Source organism: Lichtheimia ornata (assembly GCF_029851405.1).
Source record: "Lichtheimia ornata isolate CBS 291.66 chromosome Unknown scaffold00102, whole genome shotgun sequence".
In the NCBI taxonomy this organism is placed as follows: Eukaryota; Fungi; Mucoromycota; class Mucoromycetes; order Mucorales; family Lichtheimiaceae; genus Lichtheimia; species Lichtheimia ornata.
The window spans coordinates 40,579-53,471 of record NW_026695422.1 but is presented as its reverse complement, the minus strand read 5'-3'; the positions used below and the strand labels follow the sequence as shown (position 1 = coordinate 53,471).

The following is a 12,893-nucleotide window of genomic DNA, read 5'->3' as shown; positions in this document are numbered from 1 at the left end:
AGGGAATATGGGCTCTATTTTTGGTGTCATGCGTCTATTTGCGTTGTTCATTCTCCCCATTCAATCGAGCACCACCATCACCCACCATATTTTCTATAAAGGGAAGATGAATAAATATCGCTTTGATCCATTTCTCTTCTCGTTCTCGTTCACTTTTTTCTCGAACTCGTACAACATCCAAGCTATGATCAGGCTCTGGCTTTTGTTGCTCACATTTGTGGGCTATGTCCATGCCTACTTTTCGACTCCCAATATGGAACAAACATTGCCTTTCAAGAGTGCTATAGCCACAGCGCAACGCAACCACTCCATGATCCTTTTTGGTGGCGAGAACGCGACAGCACCGTATACCAACGACCTTTATGAGCTCGAGGCGACTAGTACAGGATTCGAATGGAGAGTACTACCACAAAACAATCCACCACCACCCACCTCTTATGCGCGTGCAGTATACATGGAAAGCATGGATGCCATGGTGGTGCTTGGAGGCATCACCAATGCTACCAATAACTTGATGGTGCCTATGCAGGTGTACACCTACTTTTTCGCCAATCAGACATGGGTTCCTGCAGCATCCAATAATGAAATCAATGGCACCATTGTTCCCAACAATCGCAGAGATTTTGCAGTGGCAGCTGATCAACAAAACAACCATATCTATATTTATAGTGGCGGTGTTAATACGACAACCATCAACAATGACTTGTGGATTCTTGATACAACCACCATGTCATTCACACAGCTACCCCCAACAGATGTCGCTCATACTGGCCATTCGATTTCTTTGTTAAGGCAAGTGTATAGGCACATAGGGATCCCGTGGGCTGGTGGGACACTATAAATACAACACCCATTCTTACACATACACACACACACATTTATAGCAACAATGCTCTAGTAGTGACAGGTGGTGTACGTATCAACTCGGATTTGACGAGCGATTTGGCGCCAATGGATCAATTGTACGTTTTCAATACTCAATCCAGGACATGGAGCATTGCTACAACTTCTGGAGCCGTCCCATCCACACGATCTAACCACAATGCCGTCGTTGGTAAGATGTTACACAAAAAAGTCTCCAAGGTCTAAGCCCTGTGTATCTAATCGAGCTACGTTTTCTCTCTCCTAAGATGCCAATGATCGAATCATCGTATTTGGTGGTATGTATTATATTCCTTAAAATGAAAAGGGGTGCGTGTTTGTGGATTGATTAAACGTAATATGGATTATAGGCGACAATAGTGGCCCCATGAGAGGGAGGGCGTACATCAATGGCGTTGCAGTCTTGAATACCGATTTTACCTGGACAACGCCTTCAAACCAGGGAATCCCTCCATCGCGTCGATCGCATGCCTCTGCTGCTATATTAGATGGTGCTCATTTGACGGTTGCTTTTGGTAACAAATGTTGTTTGATCATGCGTTGCAGCAACATTACTAAAGTTTTATATTTTTATCCACTTCATGTACAAAAAAGGAGCATCGCTCAATACCTGGTACAACGATATCAATGTGCTCGCTCTGGATGGTATCACGGAAGGCTTTTCAAGTTGGCTTCAGAGTTACACAGCCGACGATTCGGATTCAAGTTCGGCTTGGTCACCCGGGGCTATTGCTGGTGTTACCATTGGCTTAGTTGTTGTGGTGATCATTCTCATCGTGTTGCTATGGAAATTCCAACGTTATGTGAGATGGTTGGTGATGCGTATTCATCATGACATTTGGCGTCCAAGGTAAGCTTGCATAATAATCATTGTTCTAGAATTAGCTGCAGGAATGATGCTCATGTGAGATTACAAAACAAAATAGAACGGGTGAACCACTTTGGGCTGAAACGACAAGGATCATCTGCCAAGTCTTCCTTTTGTTCCTTTTTGTATTGTGTCTTGTGTTCATCATCCGACAAGCTATCTCAAGCCCACATGTCACCCAGCGTATCATTGAACCCGCTGCACAGGTCGATGTACCAGGTAATAATGTCATCTCTTCTTTTCTTGTTGCCAATGCATGATGCTCACGCATGACGTTTTGCTTTATTTATAGATTTACGCTTTTGTTTTGATGGCTTCCCAGAATATGAATCACCCTTCGACATGCGTAAGATTGGTCTTAATTGCCAAACGGAAACTGGCACACCCTGTGCAAGCTATATACAGCCATTGGATCCAGCTATTTTCACACCTGTCTTTGCTAATTCACTTGGTCCGATCACGTGCTTTCTTTTCCGTACCCCACCTGATTTCAAGCTTACATCAACCTCTGGCAACAATGATGGCGCACGTTTATTATTCACAATGTTTGGTGATCAAAGCGTTGCATCGTATGCTCGTGTCCATGTTTCAGCGTATCCCAAATCGATGGATCCTAACGTACGAGTGTATGGCATCAATGACACAGTTGATGTGTTGCTATCCGAAGAGGAAGTCTCAAATTGGTTGAACAATGAACGCAATGACATGCAAGCAACCAATGTATACTCTTTGCTCCCACTTTCATATAGCATCATGAGCTATGATTTGATCGATCATCGTTATCTCCAAGATTATGGATGGAACTACGTTGGCTTTTCACCTATCACGAATTCGTCAATGGAGATCGAGACCAACTTTCGACAAGAAGCACAAAACCCCAACTACATGCAAACGCACCAGGACATTGGTCTTTTTGTTGTTTATCCCGAGACATTCGCAAACCTCATAGATCGCGAAGTCAAGGTGTATACGTTAATGAATGCTCTTGGTTTTGTTGGTGGCATCTTTGGTCTTTTGTTGACAGTACAAGTTTGGCTTTTCGGGTACAGACCTCGATCACCATGGGGCATTGGTAAGTTACTTGTTCACGCTATTGCCAAATGTTGTATTGATCAATGATTTCTTGCTTATAGTGCAACGATGGTCATTTGGTGACATGAAACGATCCCTTTTGCGAGGTTTAAGCACCAGCTTTAGAACAACAGAATCATCGGGTATCCCATTTATTCATCCTGTACATCGCCGATTCAGTATGCTGTACAACAACAATCGCCCAGGTGAATTGCCAACCGAATCAAATGGCGAACGTGTTGCTCGTGTCGAAGAACGTATGCAGGTGCTAGAGTTACTTTTCAAGTCGTATTATGTGGATGATGAGATCTTCAGGTCCCTGGATTATGCCACTAAACGTGACCTGGCAAATGTTCATGGGGCAAACGATCGTTTGGTGGCGGGTAGTAGCCCTATTTCTCCTGAAAAACCACAGCTCACCTTGGATCATCATCGTCAACATGAGGAAGATCAGCAACCAGTCGACGCCACTGGTTTTTCACATTTATTCAGAAACACAACACCAGCCGGTGAAAGTAGCACCACGCTTGATGATGATCAGGAGTCGTCGACACACCAACTTCGTAACAATGGCAACACCACTCCCCATGACAACCATTGATATTTTACCTTTTAGTACATATCCTTTGACTTTTACGCACATAACAGCCTCCCACATCATTCATGTAATTTGTAGTACTACTCTCCCTTCCCCTTCCTTTTCTCCCCTCCCACCCCATTGAAATGTATTTTTTGACAAAATAGAACCTTTACCGTGACCCAATATCTTTATTATATCCCGGAGCTCTTTTTATACATACACTTGAACTTGTAGCATGATAGTCGACTTGACATGAATGCTCATTTTATTGTTTATTGCCTCTGCATTGAATGTCCAATGTCAACATACGTCAAATGACGAATGGAATACGTAGCCAATAATTGTATTACGATAAAGCAAATGCTCAAAAGCTAATGGAAGGTATTAACATACAGGACCTCCGATTTTCTAAATCCATTGAATTGCGAGGCGGCACAAATTGTGTAAGCGCCCATGTTTTCCCAATAGAGCCAATCACCAACATCCAACAAAGGTAGACGTGTTTCTTTGGCGAGACAATCGATCGAGTCGCAGGTGGGTCCCCAAACGCTGCATTCGAATTGGTTGTTGTCATCGGTTGTATCTCCATAGTAGAATTGACCATCACGGGAAAGAATCTTTGGATAGACTTGTTGATGATCAAAGAGAATGCAATTGAAAGAGCCGTACATGCCATCATTGACGTAATCTATATGCCGGTACTTGTGTGTGAGCCAAGTAGGAAAAAAAAAGAGTACAAGAAGATGGGATCACTTACACATATACTTGTTGGCATTATCAGCCTCCACGGTTCTTCTTCCAATGACTCCAGTGCAGATGGTGAATGCTGAAGCGACAAAGTAGCGACCTGGTTCGGCAATCACACGTACATTGGGAGGAAATAAGGCATCGACAGCTGGTCCCAACACTGCAGCCACTTTTTCAAAGGTGATACCATCTTGAACATCGGCACCAGGGAATCCACCACCAACATCCAACAAGGAAAACTCAAATCCCAGAGCGTGTCCAATATCGAAAGCTTCACGTGCACGCACCACAGCATCTTCAAAGGCGTGTTCATCCAAACATCCACTGCCGACATGGAAACTAAAATTAAGGGGATTGAGCAAATTTCCTTTCTCAAAAATGACGCATTGCGGTATTACTTACCTTACACCAATGACATTCAATCCCAATTCTTTGGCTGTTTTGAGTAATGGCTCCACTGTCTGCATAGGCGCGCCGAACTTCAATCCAAGTTGACACAATGACTTGCTATCATCGGTAAGAATGCGCAATACAAGCTCGGCTTTGGGATACAACTTTTTGATCTTGTAGAGTTCCTCGGCATTATCAAACGTCATCTTTGCCACCGATTGTTGTGAAGCGTAACGAATAAACGAGGCTTGCTTACATGGATTGGCGTAGATGATACGAGATGGATCCACACCCCCATTCAAGACTTGCTGGATTTCTGACTTGCTGGCACAATCAAAACCAAGACCCAGGCTTGCAAGCAATCTCACCACCATAGGATCAGGATTGGACTTGACGGCTAAGTAGCAGGGAGAAAGAAGAGAAAGAGAGAGAACGTATCACGTGTGTCAGTTAATGGTTCCCCGTTATCCCTAACAAACTCCTGCACACAATAATAGCGGCAGCCAACAACAAATCGTATACAAGTTGCTCACCAAAGAAAGGTTCAATCCTAGGAAGATGGGCCTTCCAACGTAAATGCTGACGATACACCTCGCCCAAATCACCAACAAAGAACGCGCTGCCTTGATCCGGATCCATCTTTTCTTGTACCATCAATGCGAGCTTATCCTTGATGACCTGCTCAATGCTCAAGTTGTGGATAGTCACCTCTTGTTCGGACATGGTGGTGCTAGTTGACTTGGGAAGGGAAGAAATGGCAATGGAAGCCGCAGCATTGGTTGTCGTGGCGGTAGCAGCAGCAGTGGTAGCAGTGGTTGTAGAAGCTGCAGAGGATGCTTTGCTATAGACCATGGTCTCCAATTCGGTGTGCATGATAAATAAAAAGATGTGTGTTGTGTCTGTATATTCTCTCTTGAGTCTCTTGTATCGGTTGTCTCTTGTTCACGGGGGGAAAAGAGAGAGAAGCTAGTGTCACCAAGTGCGGATGAGGAGGATGAGGAGAGACCTTGAGCCGTAGCAACGATAGTAGATGTGTGCGATAATTCCCTCAATCAAATAACAGCCAAATCTCAGGCAAGCCAAGGAGGAAAGCCTCGCCGGTTGTATAAGCTGAAAACAAGTCTGGTTTCTGAAGTCGTGATGGGCGACGACGGGTCTGATTAGGTACAGCCCGCGAAATGCGTAAAACGATAAGTGAAAAAGAGTAAAGAAACTTGCTGAAGTGTACTGTTCAGAGATGTACTTCAGCAGTGGATAGATGAAGAAAGAATATTTAAAAAGAGAGCTTGGGAAGCAAGTTGTAGATGAGAAGAACGCTTGTGGGAGAGAGAGAAGGGAAAAAGAAAACACGCCGTTCCTTCAACAGCCAAAAATTTCTCTTTTCTTCTTCTCATACACACACACGCACGCATCATCATCACCGATTCCGATACTTGGCGCTTTTGCTTATGCCGTGAGACCCCCTTTGTTAGTACCTATAAAAGCTCCTTAATCGTGGGGATCCACAAATATCGATGGTTACAGTAAAAATACTGCGTTGTATATAATACTCTTTTTGCAACCATCCGATCCGAGTTTTTTCCTATTCCATATTAAGCATACGGTGTCTGCGGAACATAATGATGGCCCATGGCCCATCTTAATCGATGAAAAGGTCATCAGGGTACTGCTTACATTGAAAAGAATAATCATCTCACTGATTTGGAATATGCATCATGTTACGAGAATGAGGCTTATTCTTTAATGTCGTCAATTTAGAGGATCTCGTGGTCCTTACTACTACTCTACACCGCTTTTGCACCCTGGTCTCTCATGACCCAAACGTGCCAGGTACAACCATTCCCATGGCAGGCAATAGTATAACGCAGCAATCTTGGTATTATCGTAAAGGCCCATATACCACCTCTTGCTTTAACATTGCTGTATCGACTTCCTTGTTATGGTTCATTGGATTTCTTGTAATGCCATGCGCTATTTGACTTTGAAGGTTCTTGAACCAGTACTAGCAATAGAAGAGTCGGCGATTGTTCTCGGTTGTTGTCAATGAAAGAAATGCAATTATGGATTATATATATCAAGGCATATGATGCTTACAATTTTCTATAAGCATTATCCTAGTATGGTTATTGACACTGTGGCCAACATCTAGTGGCGAGAGAAACTTTGAGACATGCTGCCATGTGGCACATATTATCATGTGAAAATTAGCTGGGTTGTACGAACGAGGTCTGAGCGCAATTTTATTATGGCTGGATGTGTTGTTTGCTGCTCTCTTGTCACATTCTTTCTTCTTCAACCGCAATGGAAAATACAACCACAACCAATACCACTACCACTACTACCCCCAAATCAAAGATACGATGGGCGCCTCTTAACATTCCTTTGGAACGTCGATTGCAAATGATGGCCCTTTGCACATGGTTCTTTGCACTTTGGATATGCTTACTTGTTTTTGGATACTTATGGACATTTCCTTGGCTCTGGCCTTTCCTTATTGCCTACCTTACCTTTGTGTATTTTGACAAGGCTCCTGAAAAGGGTGGGCGTCGAGTCGAATGGGTACGGCGCTTTCCTACATGGAAGTACTTTGCCAATTACTTTCCTGCCAAGCTAGTCAAGGTACATACATGCAAAATCTACATCGTGTAAGTAATAGGTTTCAAGAGGCTCATACTTGCCATGATGACATAGGAGCAAGATTTGGATCCAAAGAAGAATTACGTATTCGGATACCACCCTCATGGTATTATTTCATTGGGTGCTGTTGCAAGTTTTGCTACAGAAGCCACTGGTTTCTCGGCCCAGTTCCCTGGGATCATTCCATCACTACTCACGTTGACCAGGTACATACACGTGATATGATTTACTTTTATCCACCTATCTCACATTGTCATATCCCAGCAATTTCCGATTACCTTTGTATCGTGATTTAATCATGGCCATGGGCATGGCTTCGGTATCGCGATCTTCATGCGAGAAAATCCTATCATCAGGCCCTGGCCGCTCTATCGTCATTGTCATTGGAGGAGCTGCCGAGTCGTTATACGCACGTCCAGGCACAGCAGATTTGACGCTCAAACGCCGCTTAGGATTCATTCGCCTTGCTATCAAGCAAAATGCATCTTTGGTGCCTGTTTTTTCTTTTGGAGAAAATGAGTTGTTTGAACAAATGGATAACTCAAAGGGATCCACAGTATGGAAAATTCAAAAGAAGATGCAAGCCATGCTAGGATACACGCTTCCATTGTTCCATGCACGTGGCGTGTTTAATTGTAAGACTTTTATTTGCTTCATTCTTCTACGTGAGTTCTTTGTTCTCATTACAAAGCAATACGGCATTGTAGATGACATGGGCCTTGTTCCCTTTAGACATCCAATTGTCACCGTTGGTAAGTCCCATATCGTGTGTGCCTGGGTGAACAAGTAATTGACATCATACATGATTAGTTGGCAAGCCTATTGATGTCCCAAAATTGGAGGATGGCCAAAAGGAACCTACAGAGGAACAACTTCAAGCTGTGCAAGATGCATACATTTTGGGGCTTCAAGAAATATATAACAAGTACAAGGATACCTACGCTAAGGACCGGAAACGAGATTTGAGGATCATTGAGTAGATCACCGTGAATGCATTAAAGTCTTTATCTATTGTAAAGTAACAACCAGCTTGCTCGCTCGTAAACTTTCGACCTTTCATTGAATAGCTTAATCACGCTGCTTACGTAACAAAAAACTCGACAGCGTAATAGAACATATAGGGTAATAGTGTTTACGTTTATTGAAATGAAGGGTGATGTATAACAATATCCGGTTGTTTTACCGTTAGCATTAAAGTCTCAGTCAGCACTTTCACGTGGAAGTGATGCATGTTACTCAAATGTCGGGCATAAGTGCTTTCCATTCGCCGTTTCAGAAAAGGTCGCTTTTTGATCTCGCTCTCTTCCCCCCCTCTTTCTTTCCATGGCAGCCGTATCAACCACCGACGTTTTCCAAAAGGATATCTTTGCCGGCCGGGTAGTTCTCTGTTCTGGAGGAGGAAGTGGCATTTGCCGTGGCATGACCGAGGCCATGGTGCGACATGGCGCCAAAGCTGTCATTGTCAGTAGAACGTAAGTCTCGGAATGGCATGCATGCCAAGTTGTTGTTTTCTCATTATGCATTTGAACAGGTTATCAAAGCTAGAACAGGCTGCAAAGGAAATGCGTGAAGCCACGGGTGGTGATGTATTGTAAGTGATACAAGCGGGTGGTCAACAATGCAATGTAGTAGTAACTAATAATGACACTAGCCCTGTTGCTGCTGATGTACGTAAACCTGAACAAGTGGAACAAGCTGTAGCCAAAGCCATCGAAAAGTTTGGACGCATCGATTATTTGATCAATGGAGCTGCAGGCAACTTTTTGGCACCCTTTGAAAACCTTTCATACAACGCATTTCGTACCGTCATCGAGATCGATCTTTTGGGCACCTTCAACCTCACAAAGGCCACCCTCGAACATCTTAAGGCTTCCAAAGGCGCCATCATCAACGTCAGTGCAACGTTACATTATAAAGGAATGCCCTTTGTTCAACATGCTGGTGCAGCCAAGGCGGCTATTGATGTAGGTCCTAGGAGAAGAAGAGGGATTGTGAATCAAGACGAATGGATCATGATGATTATTAACCATCCTGTTATTGATCATAGGCATTGACTAAGCATTGGGCTGTTGAGCTAGGTCCTTATGGCATTCGTATGTATAGGAAGCATGTTGTCATGGTGACAGTGTACTAATCTACATGTTGCTATGACCACTACTGCGTACGTAGGTGTAAATGGTATTGCTCCGGGTCCAATCGTAAGTGTATTCATGGATGATGCAACACATACTTGGATTACTAACATGATATCTATTAGGCTGCAACTGAGGGTATTAAGCGGGTCGTGGGTGAGAATATGACTCATGAGTCGATTCCAGTACAGGTAAGAGCGATCACAAACGTGAATTGACAACAACATATGCCAACATGCACGTGATCATGACAGCGTACCGGTGAGATTGAAGACATTGCACAATCGACAGTGTTTCTCTTTTCACAAGGCGCAAGCTATATTACAGGAGTGACGTTGACTGTGGATGGTGGTGAATGGCTTACCTCATATCCCCCTGGTTACCCTACTTCAGTGCTGAAGCCAACCCATAGCAAATTGTGATACATCGTAGCTAGCCATTCGTTATTGAAACAAAGTGATAAAGGCCAACAGCTAATATTCCACCTATAAAGCAATCGATTCTTGATCCTATCACAGAAATTTGTATGAGCTTGATGCCTCCTTTTCTTGTGTAAGCTTGATCAGAGGATAACACTGCTTGATTACTATCCAAGAAACAAAGTTGGAAGGTTGAAGCGTAAATCTTCTACCAAAGGGGTACGTTCAATGCGAGGAACAAAGGTGTATAAAGTGTGAGAAGATGGAATGGTAGTACATTCTAGGAGTAAAATGGAGGCAGACAATGGTAGCAACCGTGCCATCACACATCGAGTTCCAAGCTTGGATTCATTGTTGCTTGAACTCCCAATGATGATGGCTCTTTATTTCTCCTTCTTGAGGATGATGACTTGCACTAACCCAAAAATTACATTGCATTGGGCGCCAAATAGGGATGGGATGATCGAGGTGCTACTAAATGTGGATGTCGATCAGATATGTCGAACCTATATGATGGTTCATAGCGCACGAGAAATATCCCGATAATCAGGCCGATGTAGTACGAACATAAACGTGCATGATAATAGTGAAAGGCTGGTGGGGGACGTGCATTTAGCTTACAAACTATGGGAGTTGACTGCATAAACAGGCCTGTTTGCTAATTGGAAAGACTTTCGATATAGATGTAAATGCAGCTTAAAGCGAAATGATTACTTTGAAACATGTCATTTTGCGTATGAGTGTTTATATTTGAGAGAAAAGTATCCCATGCAGAAATGGGCTGCTGCTGCTGCACTCGATTGATGCATCACCCCCTTCTCACACCGGCAGTGAACTGCATGCACACATTTTTCGTAAGCATTAATATGTCATGATATTTTCACAAGGGGAGCAGCTTGTGTAAGGAGCGAGGATAAGGTGGGGAGAGAGGGGGGGAAACGATAAAGTAATTGGGTGATGATACATGGACGTGTATTTTCTGCGTGTGTGTGTGTGTGTGTGAGTGAATGAATGTAAGTGAAGGTGTGGTTAAAAGGTGTCGTTCTTGGAAGGGGAAAAAGGAAGAAGGGGGGCAATGAAGTATTAGCTGCCCGAGTGGGTGGATATAGACGACAATCGCCAAACTTGCCATTTGAAAGCCTCCTTAGACTTATATTGCACGAACCTCTCTCTTTCCCCTCCCTTTGATTTTCTTTCTTTTTCTTCTTCACCACCACTACCACTACTACTATCAACGACTCATTCACTCAATAAACCACAGCCATTGCAGAGCAGTAGTGTGTGTCGCATTCTTCGCATGTCAACTGATTGTTCTCCTGATTCGCCATCAACGACGTGCCGGCGTCGACGAGGGAGCTCTATACAGCTATTACGAACGACTCACAATGACAGTTGTTTACCACACAAAGACACTCGAGAATTGACACAGAAACGGTTTATGCGTTGGACAGCGTGCTTTGGTTTCGTAGCCAAGCTAAAAAAGTCAAAGCACAAGCTGGAGTTGCCATCGTTGCCTGAAAGTATGATACGCCGCCACAGCAGTGCTGTACCACAGTCGGATCGATCATGTTCCACAGCAACCACACCATCATCACGTCAATCACCCGCACGGCCCATGTCACAATTGGTGGAACGTCATGACCCAGATTCTTCATTAGGTATGATCCATGATAACATCTAGAAAAGACATGTTACTCATCCCTCGCATCTCCTTTTACTACACATAGTAACAGGGTTTCCATGGAAGGATCAAACGCCGCCGTTGCTACATCACCAAAATCAGCAGTTCCCTTCACCAGCCACGCCATTGTCAGCCCTATCACCTCCACCTCGACATGCAATGAAAGAACGTTCACGCAGCTTGACAGTGGATGATACACCACCACCTTGGCCTTCTGATTCTTCAATCCCAATACCCAAACCTCGAAGGAAAGCAAATACCATTGGTCGCTCGCTTGCATTACGCCTTTCACTTGACGTGGAACAACATTATTCCTCCAGCATTGCATCCAACAATAGCAGCAGCGATTGTATGAAAAAGCAACATGATCAAGAAGATGGCTATTCAAGTGCTTGCAACACATCCGAACACAGCAAACATGATACAAGCAGTAGCAATAGCACTAGTACTAGCAGCAGCAGCAGCAGCAACAGCAGCAGCGGTAGTAGTAGTGCTACAACAGCAAGTAGTATATCTCCTGATCATCAACAACAACGACATAAGCTACGATTATCATCGATTGAAGCACCTCCTTCTCCAAAGCTTCCTGAAAAGAGATTGTCACTAAAGGAAAGGCGACAGCGTGTCAGCACTGTTATACCTGATATCGAGAAATTGACCATTTCAGTCAACGACAATGATGCTTCTGCTACAACGAGTGGAGCTGCATACCCTGAAAAACACAATGAAAAGGAATACGATGATGACGAAGACGACGACGATGATGATGACGATGACTATGATGAATTGTTGAACGAGTTCCAATTACCATCCGAGATTTTACCTACCATGGCCAACAAGGAGAAGCGAAGCCAGGAGTATCATCATCACCATCAACAACAACAACAACAACAACAACAACGTCGACCCTCTATCCCATTCCCAACATCGAGAATATCCACTGATAATTCAAGGCAAGAAGCAATGGATGCATTGGAAGGTACTCATAGGATGGATAATACAACACCTAGGCCATCCATGGATATTGTACGTGACAAGGCATACTATGACGCTGTTGTGGCAGGTACATTACATCGTCGTCCATGGAATCAGTTTCTTCGAGCACAGTCAATGATTGTCGGGGACAATGAAGGCGACTTCAAGGAGACTCATCAGCAACATGATCAACATTATCTGTCATCACCAGCGATTCATCATGAAAAGGAGAATCGGACAAGGGCATCTTCAGCCATTTTCAATCATCGACCCTCCTTGGTCTATTTTCCGCCTTCACCCAATTCCATCGAATCGTATTATAACTCATAGCAGCAGCAACATCAACTATCACGATTCCAAAAAAGAAGTCTGGTTACTCTTTCTCTACACCACAACCCATTCTTTTCTTCTTCCCTTGCTCCCTAACATACCTCTCTCTCTTTCTCTTTTATCCCCCCATCTTTTCTTTTTACCCAACCCCTTCTTTTACAAAGGTATATGCATTCTGTGT

General features: G+C 43.8%; 5 protein-coding genes across 5 annotated transcripts; 4 read left to right on the top strand and 1 right to left on the bottom strand.

Moving 5' to 3' along the window:
* Positions 1-184: 184 nt before the first annotated feature.
* On the top strand, positions 185-3,422 carry O0I10_011846 (uncharacterized protein; the record flags this gene model as incomplete). The annotated part of the gene is made up of 8 exons (XM_058491808.1): positions 185-792; positions 885-1,054; positions 1,131-1,160; positions 1,233-1,397; positions 1,477-1,732; positions 1,809-1,969; positions 2,043-2,822; positions 2,884-3,422. 8 exons carry the CDS (start codon positions 185-187, stop codon positions 3,420-3,422), a joined length of 2,709 nt encoding a protein of 902 aa, XP_058337436.1.
* Positions 3,423-3,772: 350 nt separating this feature from the next.
* On the bottom strand, positions 3,773-5,411 carry O0I10_011845 (uncharacterized protein; the record flags this gene model as incomplete). The annotated part of the gene is made up of 4 exons (XM_058491807.1): positions 3,773-4,089; positions 4,159-4,487; positions 4,551-4,935; positions 5,072-5,411. The coding sequence occupies 4 exons, from the start codon at positions 5,409-5,411 to the stop codon at positions 3,773-3,775; spliced, it is 1,371 nt and encodes a 456-aa protein (XP_058337435.1).
* Positions 5,412-6,839: 1,428 nt separating this feature from the next.
* O0I10_011844 (uncharacterized protein) lies at positions 6,840-8,155 on the top strand (the record flags this gene model as incomplete). The annotated part of the gene is made up of 5 exons (XM_058491806.1): positions 6,840-7,157; positions 7,230-7,381; positions 7,440-7,810; positions 7,883-7,927; positions 7,986-8,155. The coding sequence occupies 5 exons, from the start codon at positions 6,840-6,842 to the stop codon at positions 8,153-8,155; spliced, it is 1,056 nt and encodes a 351-aa protein (XP_058337434.1).
* Positions 8,156-8,498: 343 nt separating this feature from the next.
* Positions 8,499-9,729, top strand: O0I10_011843 (uncharacterized protein; the record flags this gene model as incomplete). Its single annotated transcript, XM_058491805.1, has 7 exons — positions 8,499-8,647; positions 8,707-8,766; positions 8,827-9,139; positions 9,223-9,268; positions 9,345-9,373; positions 9,433-9,498; positions 9,562-9,729. The coding sequence occupies 7 exons, from the start codon at positions 8,499-8,501 to the stop codon at positions 9,727-9,729; spliced, it is 831 nt and encodes a 276-aa protein (XP_058337433.1).
* A 1,294-nt stretch (positions 9,730-11,023) lies between these two features.
* O0I10_011842 (uncharacterized protein) lies at positions 11,024-12,712 on the top strand (the record flags this gene model as incomplete). The annotated part of the gene is made up of 2 exons (XM_058491804.1): positions 11,024-11,384; positions 11,454-12,712. The coding sequence occupies 2 exons, from the start codon at positions 11,024-11,026 to the stop codon at positions 12,710-12,712; spliced, it is 1,620 nt and encodes a 539-aa protein (XP_058337432.1).
* Positions 12,713-12,893: the final 181 nt, after the last annotated feature.